At 34.3% G+C, this 18,318-nt stretch overlaps 1 protein-coding gene across 1 annotated transcript; it reads left to right on the top strand.

Annotated features, from left to right (window-relative positions):
* The first annotated feature begins 51 nt into the window (after positions 1-51).
* On the top strand, positions 52-13,240 carry LOC117321632 (exosome complex component RRP4-like). Its single transcript, XM_033876128.1, has 8 exons — positions 52-192; positions 9,662-9,763; positions 10,009-10,144; positions 10,536-10,601; positions 11,109-11,177; positions 11,548-11,724; positions 12,390-12,518; positions 13,131-13,240. Exons 1-8 carry the CDS (start codon positions 77-79, stop codon positions 13,209-13,211), a joined length of 876 nt encoding a protein of 291 aa, XP_033732019.1. The 5' UTR covers positions 52-76; the 3' UTR covers positions 13,212-13,240.
* The last annotated feature ends 5,078 nt before the right edge of the window (positions 13,241-18,318 follow it).

The raw sequence follows: 18,318 nt of genomic DNA, 5'->3' as shown, positions 1-18,318 counted from the left end.
CACAAATGCGTTTGCTTTTAGCGACGTTTTATTTTGTGCTATTTCAAACATATCAATAACCCAGATTTTGTGAAGCATGGTCGACGTGAGGATAGTTGGTGCTCGTTCTACAACGAAACCAAATGTTTCTGCAGAAATAAGTAATCTCGTAACACCCGGGGATGTGATCACTGCGGATACAGGTTTCATGCGGTAAGTGACATCTCTCTCGGTATAACAATTGTAATCCAATTGTGTCTGGACTCTAGAACAGAGAGTCACGTTTGACAACCAGTGATGTAGCTTACTCCTATACTGTAACATAAGAGGTCGTTGGTAGGCTCCTTTATAATAATGAACTAAGCTAAACTACTATTTTGAAGTAAAATATCTACTAAGTCGATGCAGTTGCATGCGATTCAACAATGTACAGTGGAGTGTAAGCTAAGCTTTACACCCAAGTGCACTCCTAGTGCGCTACGTTTAAACTAGTAGTGCATTACATTTAAGCTAAAGGTAAACCAGAGACATATATAGAGAGATTGGCAGCTCTCTATTTGCACTTATGTCTACGTGGTGGCCCCTGACCTTCCCACAATCCTTTGCGGTCGCTCGGTTCAGTCTTCACCTGACGCCATATTTGAGAAAACTTGAAAACCAGACACATAATTATATTAATTATCAATTATTTCTAATTAAAATCATCACCCAGATCCAGGGATGTGCTTCAATTTTATTAATATCAAAGTGCAGAAGTGTCATCAATATAAAATATATCACAATTTGCTGTCAAAGTGTTTGTATTTTGAGTATGAAAGTCAAACACACCGCAGGGAAGATCGGCGGAATTTCCTGTGGGGTTTTCGAAAATACGGATAAATGACAACAATGTGCATGATAAACAAGACTATAACCTATAAGCATGATAGTTTTTGGATAATGAAGTAACTTTTGTAGTGGCCTACATAAAACGATGTGCTTTTTGAGTGCGTTTAAAATTATGATGTTTTGGTGTGACGTAATGACGGCTTAATTACAAAACTAGGTCATGTCGAATAGGACCCAATGGATTTTCGAAAATACGGATAATTGACAACAGTGTGTATAATCATCAAGTCTATATCCCATAAGTATGATAGTTTTTGGATAATGAAGTAACTTTTGTAGTGGCCTACATAAAATGATGTACTTTTTGAGTGCGTTTAAAATTAGCGATGCTTCTTATCCCTCTATATAATATGTCTCTGGGTAAACTAGTAGTGCACTACGTCCAGTCAGGTGTGACCACAAATCCCCCTATATAGGTGGACAGTGCCACTGGACACTGGTGTTAGATACCTATAGTTGTTACATATACAGACCTGTATAAATTGTATATCTGTCATCCTGACTTTACCAGGTATATTTAAATGTTGATAAAATTTTATCTAATATTAACTCAGAATAAAATTGGCTGCGGTTCTTATATGATACATATTGCACAAGAGCAATTAAAACTCTATCAATTGGATTTGTAGTGGGTTTTTTTATCATTAATTCTTTTAAAAAGATTTCATTATAGTGTAAAATTATCTTCCTGATTTCAAAATTTTGATGCTTTTCAATTATTTTTTTTAGATGTAATTAATATTCATTTTATATTAATGATTAATACTACCTTAGGCCTTGATGACTGTTTGTAGATTTTTTTCTTAAGTACACTGTATATGTACATATATTTTAATATTTATTATTTTATCAGACAAATATATTCTTAAATTCAATGTATTGTTATTTCACTTATTTCTGTTAATTCAACAATGATATCATTTCATAGTACATAATCAAGAATCAATAATCAGAAGTTTCGTATATTCTCATTTATGCTCTGGAAGAGACATATATATAATATCTACACAACAAGTTACGTACATGTACCTGTATGTATAATTGGTACTCTCAGGACATGCCTGTTGTCATGGCCGTCTGGGCCCCAGGGCCCAAACCCCACCTTACCACCACCTTATGGACCTCCTCACCTTATATAATTACTTATATATATGTACATGTATCAGATGAGGATCAGTCTTAAGGTGTGCCTGTTTTAACACCTGGCTATAGTTTTGTAAAGTCCCCAATTACCTCCCCAGGGGTCCATTTATAGCATGCTGTGCCAGGCTTCTCTGCCTTAGGACCTGTAATTAGCATCTGACACTACACATATATAAGATCTACCTGTGGATGTTTTTCAATTGTCAGCTGAAAGGCTGCAAGGTCGTTATAGCAGACGTAAAACCCATTAAATAAATAAATAAATGTTTTTCAAAAATTTACAGGGTTTTTTTGCAAATCATCAAAAAATTATTAATTTTGATGTACATTTTTCTTCACAATAAAGATATTCAATAAATATAGTTTATAAGCTGATTTTCTTTAATTACAAGAAGAGGAAAAATCCTCATGAGTTATACATTTTAAGGTAAAGAACAAATAATCGTTTTCTTAATGCAACAGGGAAACACTTAAATGCTGATCAAAATGTATCCCAAAACTTGTTTTTAAACAATATTGCAAAAAACATGTTAGCGTGAACTGTAAAAACAACTTTGGCTTAAGATCCACATGTGTAGGTATATAATATATTTGTCAGCAGGTAACTTTATAGAAGAAAATTATGAAATTACAAATACAAGTGTTGTACCTAAGTCAAGTGTTGTATGACAAGTACAGCTCCAGATACATGAACATGTATGTGTGTTATATAAGCTAAAAACTGTTGCCCTCCCCCTCCCTAAGTTTGCTTGTATATGTATTTCGAGGTACGGACAAAAGCCCCCCCGGACATTAGCCCCCCCGGACATTAGCCCCTTCACACTAATCAAAAAGTGGACAAAAGCCCCTTCATCAAAAAAAATATATTTATTTTTTTTTATTTTTTATGTTTTTATTTATTCATTTTTTTTAAAAATTACAATATATGTTTTAGCGGTGGTTATATTAAGTGCTACATATATATGTAAGTGACTTCAGTCACCAGTGGCTTCTGCAATGTAAACAACTACTTGAACTGTTACATAAACAATAAGCTGTTACACAGGTGTTTGGTAGGTTTTTCATTGATTTTACTGTTACATAAACAATAAGCTGTTACACAGGTGTTTGGTAGGTTTTTCATTGATGTTGTATTCTCCTCGAAGGAAATATATCATTAATGGCTTCATGTGTATCAACAGTGAAATTAATGTGTTGTAATGAATAATAACAAATTAAAAACTATGAAATCTACACCATGTTTTTGTATTCATTAATTGAAGTATGCAACATATATGACAGAAACTGTGAGTAAGTTTGTGGGAAAACATCATAATTTATTGTACAAACTTCAAGACATTTTGTTTTAAATGATAAGCTTTCCTGAAATGTTCAGCTTACTTAATAATATAAAGTTTGAACAAATAAATTATGATGTTTAACCACAGACATATAATGCAGCTCTGACATTGAACCAAGGACCTTCATTTTCCACACAATTATTCTCCAAATTTCAGAGATAAAAACAGCAGTATATATACAGTTTTTGTTTTTCAAAAGTACAGATTTATATAAAGTATACCAGCTAAATTTATAATGAAGGGGCTTTTGTCCGGGGGGGCTAATGTCCGGGGGGGCTTTCGTCCGGGGGGGCTTTTGTCCTAGGGGCTAATGTCCGGGGGGGGCTTTCGTCCGGGGGGGCTTTTGTCCTAGGGGCTAATGTCCGGGGGGGCTAATGTCCGGGGGGGCTTTTGTCCTACACTCATGTATTTCATAACAAAAATGACATTAATTGTTCCCTCAGGCCATTATCTCATTCTGTGTTACCTGTAACTGATACATGTACCTGGAATCAGATCCAATATGTTAGATCTTCAAAGTATTAGATACCTGCACACAGGTACATGTACAGAAATTTCAACTATTTCAGTAAAGGAAGATGGAAGGTGTATTACAAGTAACATATACACTTTTATAAACTTAAAATTTTGAAATGTAGAACTGTTATGATCACTTAATTACCAGTACATTAAAAGAACCTCTTTCTTTACATGTTTTTTTTTTTTTTTTAGGGTACAAAATACTTTTATTGCCCAGACATTTATGTATATAAGACCACTGCCAGGGTTGGGACCCTGGGATTAGTGTCCGAACAAATATGTCCTCATGCAAGAGGGCTCTCATTCTACATACAATATTGTACAATGTACCATTCATTCATTCATTCATTCATTCATTCATTCATTTATTTTGAAATCACTTATTCATTCTGTAATTCACGTAATTCATTCATTCAGTAATCCATTCATTCATTATATAAATTATAGGCTCATCCTATACTGCATTCATCACAAATTCATTCTATACCTCCATCATTTATCCATTCAGTTCTATCTATGTCATATTATAAATATTTTGAATTACTAGGCAGGTAAATAAATAAATGATGATCTGTGGGCAAAGTACAAATGGTTCGGATTGGTTCCCCCCTGGCATCGACCATTAGTCACTTGAGTATGAGGCTAAACTTAAATGTCACTTTTGCAACCTGTTAGTATGTTCATTAAGTGGATATGTATAAAATATTGTTTACATGAAAATATGCCCACACAGAGGTAATAATGCCACAAAACAGATGATAAATGTGATTATCTACTTGAGAATAAACAGGTGCAAAGACAATTTGCATATCTGGAATGATGGATGGGTGTTTTTCCACTTACTTGCATAAATATGGTATTTTGGTAATAACAAAAAGTGATTTAACCTTAATTTGCTTAAATCTTATATTGCCAAATATAACATCAGTTGCACTTAAGGCTAAGTGATTTTCAACATCATCATTCTCACAATACCATACAGTAAATTCTTGCAATAATTCATTCGAGAAACAGCTATATAGGATGTGTTCCAGTGATTCTTCTTCTCGACTACAGAAATAGCACAAATTATCATTTTCGATGTTTATTTTAAAAAGAAAGGATTTTGTTGCTAATATTCTATGATGAATCTTAAATTGAAAAGCTTGTAGTTTGGTTTCTCATGTGTAATTAAATACAGATGAATATGTGTCAAAGTCAAAATTATCCCTTAAATCTAATTCCATTTTCCACTTTTCTTGACTTTTTTTTAAACACTGACTTCACAAGTTTTTCATATAGGAATTTCAAGTTATCAGTGAGTTTTATTTGATGAATTATACTATTAGTTTCACAAACCTCTATATTTTCTCCCTGTGTAATTCTCATTCTGTATTCCTCTTTCCATTCTCGATTGATTTTGATTAACTAGTGTGTAAAACTGTAAAAATCCTAATCCCTGGATATGATGTACCTCCGGCCATTTCTTTACAATCCCATTTTGAAAAAGATCTACAACCTTATTAAGCACAAATTGTTTCCATCTAATACCTTGATTGATTTCAGTGTAAGGAATAGAGTTGATCAAATCTTCATTTAGATATTCCTCTAAAGTTTGTCTTTCTTTACATGTTAAATCAATGTTTAATTTTTATTAATTTCTTTATGTGTTCAGGTTTCTGGCTTTAAGAATTGGATGTATACACATAGAATGTACAACATATATTATGGGCTGAATAAGTTTTAATAAGCATAATATCACATCAAAAATGAAATTATGAATATGCTGCTTAATTTTATCTGAAATTTAACTACAATATATATTAAATGTATCAAATTGAAAATGTTCAAGTTACAATAATTGTTTTCAAAGGTTTATTATATACTTTCATGTGATGAAAACAAAATTACTAGAATTAAACGTGAAATATATAACTGATTAATCAATGCAAAATATAAAGTACCAAAAGATAAATGAAACTTGGCTGAACAATTTAACTTAGTTAAAAGATTTATAAAGTAAATTTGTCTTAACTTAGTTACAGTGTATAATTAACAAGAATAGAAAGGTTGGAATATCAATTCAATTCAATTTCTTTATTGACTGTAGGCCATACGGCCCATAAGTACATATTATAAACAAAACAATACATGATAATGGCATAGAACAGCAATGCTACAGTACAAATACAAAGTGGAGTACGGATTAAAGATATAAAGATAGGATTATGTTTGCTTCAAATATAAATTTGCCTAAGCGATTTAATTCTTTGATATTTTGTACACTTAATAACTGTATCAATTTGTACATTGAAGGCTTTTGCCAATAGTATTTCTTAATGAGGCGTCTTCTTAAATTGGTATACTTATTACATATTAATACAAAATGGTATTCATCTTCTATCTCAGTCGTTGATTTACAAATTAAACAGTGTCTCAAAATTCGATCAATATTGTTAAAGCGGCCAGTTTCGATTGCTAAGGAATGCGCAGACATGCATAGTTTTGATAAACATATTCTGAATTTCATAGGTATATACTTAGTTAAATAAAACTGAATAGAAAAATTATCCACAATATGTTTATATAAAACACATTTCGAGGACTTTTCTAATGCATCTCTCAAATACTGTTGGGCTTGGTCAAAAATTCTTTGTCGTATACAAGGTAAAATAGTTTCAGAGTTATTTGGTGATTGACAAAACCATATTTCGCCGAAACCTAAAGAGCATAATAACTCCTTTACACCGTGTACCCAATTAAAACATAAACCAGTGTTTTTACTTAATAAAAAATCATATGCAGTATTCAAAATACAGTTTTTTGTGTCGAGTAGTTTGAACCAATATTTAATAATTCTATATCTGCGTGTATATTCTAAGGGCAAACGACCAAGTTCCCAGTAAACTGTTACATTATTTGTTGATTTTTTAACCTTAAGTAATTTCTTACAAAAAAGAACATGTACATTTTCAATATCTGGTCCTTTGGTCGAGCCCCACACTTCACATGCATAAAACAGAATACTACTTACATAAGTATCAAACAAACTCAACATGGTTTTACAATTTAAACTCATATTTGAACATTTAGAAAATAAAGCAAACATGGCTTTACATCCTTGGTCCGCCAATTTTTTTTGTAAATTCGTGAATTTATTGTTGTTTGTATCTAAGGTTTACACCAAGGTAAGAAAATTCGTCAACACTATCAAGTTTTTTCCCGTGGTAAGTCCACGATTCATTATTTCGAATTTTACCGCCTTTACAGAAAACCACAACTTTTGTTTTTTCACTATTCACAGTTAATTTCCATTGTGAGCAATAATCGTCCAGGTTATCTAGTAGGTTCTGTAGACCTTCGACAGATTCCGAAAACAGGACTAAATCATCAGCATATAACATAAGAAATAAACTTAACTCTTCAAAATCATATTTGCTGTTGCATTTAGAGATGAAAAAAGACTCAAAATCATTAACGTACATAGAGAAAAGTATTGGCGACAAAATTTCGCCTTGTAATAAACCGATATTATTTTCAAAAAAATCAGATAAGTATCCTTTGAATTTTACACAGGATTTAACATTACTATAAATTGATTTAATAACATGTAAAAGCTTGCCTCTGACTCCTAATTTTGACAGTTTATACCACAGGTTTATTCTGTCTACACTATCAAACGCTTTACGAAAATCAACAAAACAACAATACAAGCGTTTATTTTCACTAAAAGTTTTTGTTATAATTGAATGTAGAGCAAAAATCGCATCTACCGTACTGAGACCACTGCGAAATCAAAACTGAGCATCCGTGATAACATCATATGATTCAGACCACTTCAGAAGTCTCGTATTTAGAATAGACGTGAACAATTTACCAAGACAACTCAACAGGCTAATGCCTCTAAAATTATTAGGGTTTGTTTTTACACCTTTTTTATAGACCGGAGTTATAATAGCGACGGACCAGTCAGTAGGGAAGCATCCGGAGTCCAAAATTTTATTAAATAATGTACATAAGGCAGGCAGTAATAAATTTTTACCAACTAAAAAACATTCATTCAAAATTCCATCAACTCCATGTGATTTTCCCCGATTCAAATTACAAATAGCTTTATCAATTTCATCCATAGTAATAGGGCAGTCTAATTCTTCAAACAATGGCACAGAGCTTTCATTTGGATCGTTTACAAAAATATTCGCAGAACAAGTTTCATCTCTTGCCTCAGCAGCCAGATCTTTAAAATGATTATACAAAACACTCATACTCATTTCGGGACCGGATGCTTTAGAAGTTGAAAATTTCTTGAAGAACTGTTTCGGACTAAATTTCCTCATGTATTCCAACATGTCCCCTTCAAATCTAATATAGTTTTTCTTTTTAGTGACTTCGGTCGATTTATACAACCTTTTTTTATCAATAAGATTTTTGTGATTTTCTGTAGATTTACATTTGTTAAATATATTCAAAGCGTTTTTGTAACTATAAAATAAACGTTTTAAGTCAGAGTCAAACCAAGGTTTGTCCTCGCTGATGTGTGCGCCTCTAGACATATTTGTCTTGTCACGCCTCATTGCACCCTCGGTATTTCGGTTCGAATTAACACGGGCGATAAAAGGATTCATAGCACAGTTTAACTCCTTAGTAAAGCGGTCAACACACGTATCGATATATTGCTGTGTTACCTCACCGGTCAGTGTAACGGACGCGTTAATGTTTTCGATATTATTTGCTAAAGTATTCAAAAAGAGTTCGCTATGGTCGTCATTCCAGTTAAAAGTTGTCATCTCGGTACACATGTGCGCGTCCGCGTGCGGAGTACTGTGCTCATCCAATGAGAATCGAGTAAACATTTGCAAATGCAAGGGGGCGTGGTCAGACAACACATTGAAATTACACACTATAAAGTGTTTAATATTAAACATTAAAAAGAATTGGTTTTAATAACAAATAGTCAATTACACTCCAACCATTATGACCACAATATGTAAAATCATTAGAAAAACCATCCACATCCCTGCCGTTAAATATGCGTATACCTGTTGTTTTGCAAAAATTGATTAATCGATTCCCAAAATGGTTGACAGTATCACATCAAACTAAACTTCCAAAACCTTTTTAATAACTCTTTGAATGTAACTGCTAGATAGGCTTATATATACAGTACAGGTAAAAATCACAGGTAGTCTTAAGTTGGTGTCTTCTCACTTAGCCAACATTCTGAATTTTGAGGTATACAGGTAAGGTATTTTGTTGGCCAAGTGATACTAGGTGTGAAAGGTAGAACAATAGGAGATAATTGGGTACTGCCCATTACCTGTATGGGGGTTTTGCTGTTCAACACCTCTTAGGGTGTAGTGCACTACTAGTTTACCTGTAGTTTAAATGTGGTGTACTACTAGTTTAAACGTAGTGCACTACACTACTAGTGCACTAGGTGTAAAGGTTAGCTTACACTTAACTGTAAGTGTATGGGAAATGAAGTTACATGAATTTAATTATGTGGTACCTAATTAGCACTAATTAGAACTAATGAATGAACCATTCCCTTTTTCAATGTTCCTCCATATTGCAAATTACTTATATTACATGTCAGATTTGCCAACTACATGTACATACATGTACTATGTATCCATGTACAATACAGTGTACAGTGAATGTATCTATATACAAGATGAAGTATTACTTTAAAAGTTGTAGGCAGTAGAAATGTTCCTAAACATTTTTTGAAAAATTATGCTTGACCTGTTCCTGATGATGCTTAAAAAAATTGTCCACACCAATCTAACTGGGGCCTTGTGGTGATGTTTCAGTGGGCATGGAACTTACATGGAGGATGAGAAACTACATGCTTCTGTGGCTGGAGTAGTGGAAAGAGTTAATAAACTCATTTGTGTGAAACCTTTGAAAACCAGGTACTTTCATGTAATTGTCTCACATAATCAAATAAAAGAATCATTGATGAATTAAAGCTCATGCAAATATTTGAAACAGAATTTGAGTCCATTCTGCATAATTAGTTCATTTATAAATTACTGATGTGTTAAGAGTTGATATATTATTTAATGACAAAGAGTTGATATATTATTTAATGACAGAAAATCTAACTATTGTTAGTACTGCATTTGAATTCAGTTACTAAGGTTGTCTTGTCTATCAGGTACAATGGTGAGGTAGGAGATGTGGTTATTGGTCGGATCCTGGAAGTTGGGACTCGTCGTTGGAAGGTGGACACTCATGCCAAATTAGACTCTGTCCTGATGCTGTCCTCTGTTAACCTTCCAGGTGGTGAATTGGTAGGTAGCCATGGTATCTTCTCTGACCACTTAAGGAAATCCTTTAGCTTAAAATTTTCATGGGAAAGTATTATTTGATTTAAGGAATTTAGGATTTAAAGAAGTACCTAGGTTAAGAAATATTGACAAAGCTAGGGCCTGGTCAGTTTGATTTTGGTCCAGATCCAGAATCTTTGTTGTAATTTTCAGGGTCACTTCAAAATTCAATATGAACATGCATATGGCATCCAATTCATTTGTGGATATCATTTTGAAATCCTAAGAATATCTTTTTAATATTTTTACCAGTAATTCAAATGCTAATGGATGATATTACATGTGTCCTATTTTAGTATTGAGTCACAAATTTGTGTCACCTGTGTCCTTGGTAGACAATTGTTTTCATTTTCAGAGAAGGAGATCAGAGGAAGACGAAAAGATGATGAGACATTACCTCAAAGAAGGAGATTTGATCAGTGTATCCTATACTCATTTCACAGGAAGATCACAGACTTAGTGATGGGATGGTGATCAGATATAATTGATAAACTAATTGTTTGACATCAATTGATTTAACAGTTAATTGTAATTTTTCATAATCCATCATCAGCATATTAATATTTCCCTGTGTTTTATATCAAACAAACTTCACAGCCAACATATATAATTTTTACATTTCATTCATATGAACACTCAAGCTGTTTATTTTTGAGTTTATACACAAGTACAAAACTAAAAATATGATACATATGTATGACTACAACTAAGAATGCTTTCAATTTCTAGAGTTTGAACACACAGTCAGTCAATTATGAAAATTATTGGCTACATCCACAGGTCTTTCTGATTATAACCGATCATTGATTATGGATTTGCAACTGAATGTCCAATCACAATATATAATTAATTTCTGTACTCCTTTTAGAGGTGTATTATATCTAACCCAGGGCAGATTACGTTTTATTTTACCTTAATAAGATACCAGGCAGAGGTGCAGTCCGTGTTTGCTGATGGAGCCTTGTCTCTCCACACGAGGAGTCTCAAGTATGGAAAGGTGAGCAAGGCATCATGTAAGGCTATGATGGAGAGTTCATACAGATAGGTTAGACTGTATAGTTGATATTAGTAATGGATTGATAGCTTATCCAAAATATTGTTATTGTAAGTATATGGCCTATTCTGTAAAGTCATTATGAAAATTCATAAATAGTGGTTGAGTCATTTGTTCCATTTTATGATTTGCTAACAGCCTTCATTTTTGATTTTTATGTCATTTTCTAATATAAAACTTAATTTGATTTGATTTTTGTAGTCAAATCCTTGAAAACAAGGACTGTATTATAGCAATTAGGGAGAAAATTAAATGACCGGTACGTATCGTATTCACGAGAGGTTATATTGATACAGTATAATACTTCATTCAGCTATCACAAGGTCAGCTGGTGTCAATATCGCCATCTCTAATCAAGCGTCGTAAGACCCATTTCCACAACCTGCCATGCGGAGCCAGTATAATCCTGGGTAACAATGGCTATATTTGGATCTGTCCGACCATCAATGAGGAAACAGAACAGACCGGCGGATATGAACAGAATCTTGAAGTAAGTGAGCACTTAACCCATATATACCTGAACAGCAATCTTGTAATTGTAGGTAAAGTTTTGACATCACAACTCATACTGCTTTATATATTATTTGGTCTCAGAACTTCAGTGACAGCTAAGCCAATTAACTAATTGAATTTTCAGAGTGATCTGCTAAACTATCTTTAAACAAATAACATCAAACCATTTTAACATATACAGTGTACTATACCAACGCTTGTATAGATGCAGGTTTCTGTTTAACATCAGCTGGTGTATACTGGTATTTAAAGTGTGTTAATAAAAAAAAAATTGTTGTGCAATTACAACAGCTAATACATGTATGTTCAAACCCAAGTCTGCAAAATAATTATATGTTCTATGTGTCAGTATTTTGGAGAATTTTTAGACATATTTTTATGTACAGATGTAGTTTATACCTATAGAGCATTGATCTTGACTTTACCAGTTCTTTGATTAAAAATTAACTTGAATTGAATTTTAATTTTGGTTGTGCCTAAAATAATGTATGGTATGTAGAGACACCAGAAATACAATGATGCTATTACAATCAACGAGGAGGAAAATCATTTTAGGATATTTACAGAAGTGGTAAAGATTGTAGATATCGTGACCAATTTATCGGCTCCTGAAATGAGTTATCTGCCCTTGGTGTATTACAGCCAGTTCAGAAGTCCGACAGAGAAGTAATCGCTCGACTACGCAACTGTGTACTGGCCCTGGCGGAACACAAGATGATGTTGTATGATACTAGTGTACTCTACACATTCGAGGCTTCTCTCAAATATTCAGTAAGTTATAACTGGTTAATCAAAATGAATATGCACATTGAAACATATACTAGATGATAAAGAAATCATAAAATTCCTTGTATTATAGAGTGACACTAGTCCATATCTTCCACCATTGTAGGTACCATGTTTAATTCTATGTTCCTGGTATTACAGTCCTATTTTGATAAAGATATTTTTTCATTACTTGGATATCCAAAACATATATCAGGGTAAATGGTGCTTTTATATAATTCCAGGACTTCTTCAAGTTCACACCCAACATCTTTTATTACCTATGATCTATCTATGTTCAGTCAGAGAAGGAAAATTATACAGAAACATGAGTAATATGTAAAAAGCAAAAAATTACACATAAATCCATTTTCTCATTTTAATTTATTTAACTTATTGTACCATAGTTGCAAACATCATGTAGCTGTGCTCTGAAGACGGTTTCCCTTAGGCCGAAACATGTCAGCATGTACGACGTAAATCAAACATTACAATTTGTACTGAATTCAGTGGTCTTGTTGCTCATCATAATCATAAAAAACAGTGTATTCACAAAGAGTTACTTTCCCAAACTTTTATCTTTAGTTTATTGGTACTACTCTACTGTGTGTATTTCAGGTGAAGGAGACACTGAAGCCTGAAATAATGTCCGAGGTTATAGAGGTAGCGCAGCAGAGGCTGGAAAGGGAAGGCACATGATCACTAAGGGACACCATGATCATCACCATATCTACACACCTGTACAGTGTCAGTCACATGATCATCACCATATCTACACACCTGTACAGTGTCAGTCACATGATCATCACCATATCTACACACCTGTACAGTGTTAGTCACATGATCATCACCATATCTACACACCTGTACAGTGTCAGTCACATGATCATCACCATATCTACACACCTGCACAGTGTCAGTCACATGATCATCACCATATCTACACACCTGTACAGTGTCGGTCACATGATCATCACCATATCTACACACCTGTACAGTGTCAGTCACATGATCATCACCATATCTACACACCTGTACAGTGTCAGTCACACGATCATCACATATCTACACACCTGTACAGTGTCAGTCACATAATCATCACCGTATCTACACACCTGTACAGTGTCAGTCACATGATCATCACCGTATCTACACACCTGTACAGTGTCAGTCACATGATCATCACCATATCTACACACCTGTACAGTGTCAGTCACATGATCATCACCATATCTACACACCTGTACAGTGTCGGTCACACGATCATCACCATATCTACACACCTGTACAGTGTCGGTCGCACGATCATCACCATATCTACACACCTGTACAGTGTCAGTCGCACGATCATCACCATATCTACACACCTGTACAGTGTCAGTCACATGATCATCACCATATCTACACACCTGTACAGTGTCGGTCACATGATCATCACCGTATCTACACACCTGTACAGTGTCGGTCACATGATCATCACCGTATCTACACACCTGTACAGTGTCAGTCACATGATCATCACCATATCTACACACCTGTACAGTGTCAGTCACATGATCATCACCATATCTACACACCTGTGCAGTGTCGGTCACATGATCATCACCATATCTACACACCTGTACAGTGTCGGTCACATGATCATCACCGTATCTACACACCTGTACAGTGTCGGTCACATGATCATCACCGTATCTACACACCTGTACAGTGTCGGTCACATGATCATCACCGTATCTACACACCTGTACAGTGTCAGTCACATGATCATCACCATATCTACACACCTGTACAGTGTCAGTCACATGATCATCACCATATCTACACACCTGTACAGTGAGTTACATGATCATCACCATATCTACACACCTGTACAGTGTCAGTCACATGATCATCACCATATCTACACACCTGTACAGTGTCAGTCACACGATCATCACATATCTACACACCTGTACAGTGTCAGTCACATGATCATCACCATATCTACACACCTGTACAGTGTCGGTCACATGATCATCACCATATCTACACACCTGTACAGTGTCGGTCACATGATCATCACCATATCTACACACCTGTACAGTGTCGGTCACATGATCATCACCATATCTACACACCTGTACAGTGTCAGTCACATGATCATCACCATATCTACACACCTGTACAGTGTCAGTCACATGATCATCACCATATCTACACACCTGTACAGTGTCAGTCACATGATCATCACCATATCTACACACCTGTACAGTGTCAGTCACATGATCATCACCATATCTACACACCTGTACAGTGTCAGTCACATGATCATCACCATATCTACACACCTGTACAGTGTCAGTCACATGATCATCACCATATCTACACACCTGTACAGTGTCAGTCACATGATCATCACCATATCTACACACCTGTACAGTGTCAGTCACATGATCATCACCATATCTACACACCTGTACAGTGTCAGCCACATTAGGACCTTAAATTGTTGTTACATTGTAGTGAGTCATTTGGGTATCAAAATATTGGCTACCCAGGAGGTAACTGTTAGTCACTACAGTATCATTGCATGTTAAATGTCAAGGTCAGATATACTCTAAATCATAATATCTCATGTCCTTCACAGATCTGATCTATAAAAACATGTTTCATGTGACTGATTTGTGAGAATCTGACTGTTTCATGTGACTGATTTGTGAGAATCTGACTGATTCATGTGACTGATTTGTAAGAATCTGACTGATTCATGTGACTGATTTGTGAGAATCTGACTGATTCATGTGACTGATTTGTGAGAACATGACCGATTTATGTGACTAATTCTGAGAGTCTGACTGATTCATGTGACTGATTCAGAAGAATCCAATTGATTCATGTGACTGCTTTGTGAGAATCTGACTGGCAGGTTAAATAACTGGTGTGCGATAATCTTGATGTACTTCACATTACTTTTGAGAGTCTAAATGACTTCTGATAGATATTGTCCTAAATACAGTGATGGATATCTCCTTAATACTGAGGGATGTCTGTCCTGAATACTAATGGATACTTGTCCTAAATACTGATTGGTATTCACCCTAAATACTGATTGATATCTGTCCTGAGCCCCACTCGATTTGCACTCTTCTCCTTCTAGAATATATCTTCCGGTCACTCGATTTGTAGCTCTTCTGCTTCTGGAAGATCTTCTACCTCTTCTGTCTCGAAGCTGGAAGATTTATCTTCCAAGATGGCGGCGACCATGTTTTAAGTGTGCGAGTGATGAGTTTCACTAGAGAAGGATATATGACACATACATGCATGTGTTTGTGTCATAGTGTTTGAGAAAACTTAAAAACTTGTTTATTTTGGGTTATATTCTCCCGGTTTACTCGATTTACATATAACGGAATACGATCTTCTTAGAAGGCTTCTCTTCTGAGAAGAGAGCAAATCGAGTGGGGCTCGGAATACTGATTGACAACCATCCTAAATACTGATGTAAATCTGTCCTGAATACTTATTCACAACCATCCTAAATACTGATTGATATCCATCCTAAATACTGATTGATATCCATCCTAAATACAGATGTAAATCTGTCCTGAATACTTATTCACAACCATCCTAAATACTGATTGATATCCATCCTAAATACTGATTGATATCCATCCTAAATACAGATGTAAATCTGTCCTGGATACTGATTGATATATTTGTCCTAAATACTGATGGATGGATGTCCTAAATACTGATTGTTATCTGTCCTAAATTCTTTTGTATGGATGTCCTAAATACTGGTGGATGGACGTCCTAAATAATGATGAATATCTGCCCTTGATATAGATTAAGACATTCACTAAATCCTGATGGCTATCTGTGTATGTCCTAAATGCTGATAGAGAGCTGTGCAGAATATAGCTTCAAAATCCGAGTAGGGTTGCTCAACTGATTTGTAACAATCTGATTGTTTTCGTATGACTGATCTATAATAATCTAAATGTTTTCACATGACTGATTTGTGAGAATCTGTATTTTCACATGACCGAGTATCTGAATGCACTTGAAGTATCTAATATGTGAGAATTAAGCTAGACGTTTCACATGACTGATTTGAGAATCTGACAGCTGATTTGTGAGAATTAGAATGTGTACTTCACATGAGATTTGGAAGTATAAAGTGTGCTTCACAAAACTAATTTGTGAGAATCTGAATGTGTGTCATAATTTGTGAGAATCTGAATGTGTGTCATAATTTGTGAGAATGTGAATGTGTGTCATAATTTGTGAGAATGTGAATGTGCTGTACCTGAATGATTTGTGAGAATCTAAAATTTAATGTGTTTAGTGTAACTGGTATGTGAAAATCTGTACGTCTTCTATATATGAATACATGTTAACCATTGAACCTGTTGAAGATCTCCCTTTGGAATAAAAGCTCTGAATGTGCTTTGCATAACCTGACATGCAAGAACCTGAAAATTATTGAGAGAACATTAAATCCTTTGTATCAGTATATATCTTTATAAATCTTGACAAATTTAAACTCTTAGCAATTCTTGCAGTGTGTTGGTACATACATAAAATGAATATGTAGCAGGGATCCTAGATTTCTCCGAGAGGATTATCAGAAACTCAAATTTACAATGTACAAAGTTCTAGTTGTTGAAAATCCATTCATTCAATTATGGTTTGTTTGACTTTTGTTTATTTGTATACAAACATTATTATCCTCTCATAACCAAGTTTGGGAGGAGATAAAGCATTTTATGTGGACATACATCTGTACAATTATGTGTATGTATGTACATGTATATACATTCACTTATTGTCAGTGTTCTAGCAACTTCATTTTTAAATGGTTTTTGATAAAACTTAAATAAATTGGTGAAGTTTAAGAATCCCTCGACCATGTGCACATTTCAGAGTGCCAAGGTCAAAGACAAGTCACAGTTACTATTTATGGAAAATCGTTGTCAGCGCTCTAGTAACTTCATTTTTATACAGAGTTTGATCAAACTGGTCAAACATGAGGATACCTCAAACGAGTTCATGTTCACGATGCAAAGGTCAAGGACAAGGCCACTGTTACTGACTCAAAAAATCTGTTGTCATCCCTCAAGCAATTCAAATTTTTTAAACAAACTTTGTATGTTGGTCAACTACCGGTACGAGAATACCTCAAGGGATCCCGGAGTTAGCCTCGGGGCTTAGGATATATCAGGGGGTATATACTATAGGCAAAGGGATTTAATGTATCATTTCCAATGCCTTGTTATGAAGTGGAGTTCATAATCCACAAAGTATGTATTAAATTTATGTACAATATATTGCTATAAAAAGAAATACATTTGTAATAAAGAGTATTATTGTATATATGCTATTGGACTTTATTTTTACCCTGTATTGTAAATACATTGTAGTATTATTTTGTTTTCTCCTGTAAATGAACAGCAGCATTTTCCATCTCCCAAGAAAAGTTTTTCATCAAAGTGCTTTTGTTTTATGTATTAATACAGGTCTTTGAACTAAATATAATACTGGTAGGTTAAATATTGATGGCAATTTATATTTCTGTATTTATAAAAGTGTATGGTAAAGATGGAATTTACAAAATTTAGCATTTTAAGATATCACCTTTATGCTAAATCAAGTATAAATCAAGGAAGTTTTGCAAGCAAACATGTTTCACCATATATTTTAAATCTTGCCCAGTAAAATCAAACTTAAGTCAAGGTCAGTGGTTAAATAAGTACAAAAGTTTCAGTATTATCCAGGCCGTTTGATTCAAGGGATAATTTAGTCAACTAATACATTTGGAATT

The sequence above is a fragment of the Pecten maximus genome, chromosome 2, assembly GCF_902652985.1.
Source record: "Pecten maximus chromosome 2, xPecMax1.1, whole genome shotgun sequence".
In the NCBI taxonomy this organism is placed as follows: domain Eukaryota; kingdom Metazoa; phylum Mollusca; class Bivalvia; order Pectinida; family Pectinidae; genus Pecten; species Pecten maximus.
The sequence above is the reverse complement of the archived record's forward strand: the minus strand, read 5'-3'. Positions and strand labels throughout refer to the sequence as shown.

What these genes read in the sequence shown, in the direction of transcription:
- LOC117321632 (XM_033876128.1), top strand. Translation starts at nt 77, where the DNA reads ATGGTCGACGTGAGGATAGTTGGTGCTCGTTCTACAACGAAACCAAAT. An exon ending in AAGAAGGAGATTTGATCAGT is followed by an intron (nt 10,602 to 11,108) that starts GTATCCTATACT and finishes ATAAGATACCAG; the next exon opens with GCAGAGGTGCAGTCCGTGTT. An exon ending in GATATGAACAGAATCTTGAA is followed by an intron (nt 11,725 to 12,389) that starts GTAAGTGAGCAC and finishes GGTGTATTACAG; the next exon opens with CCAGTTCAGAAGTCCGACAG.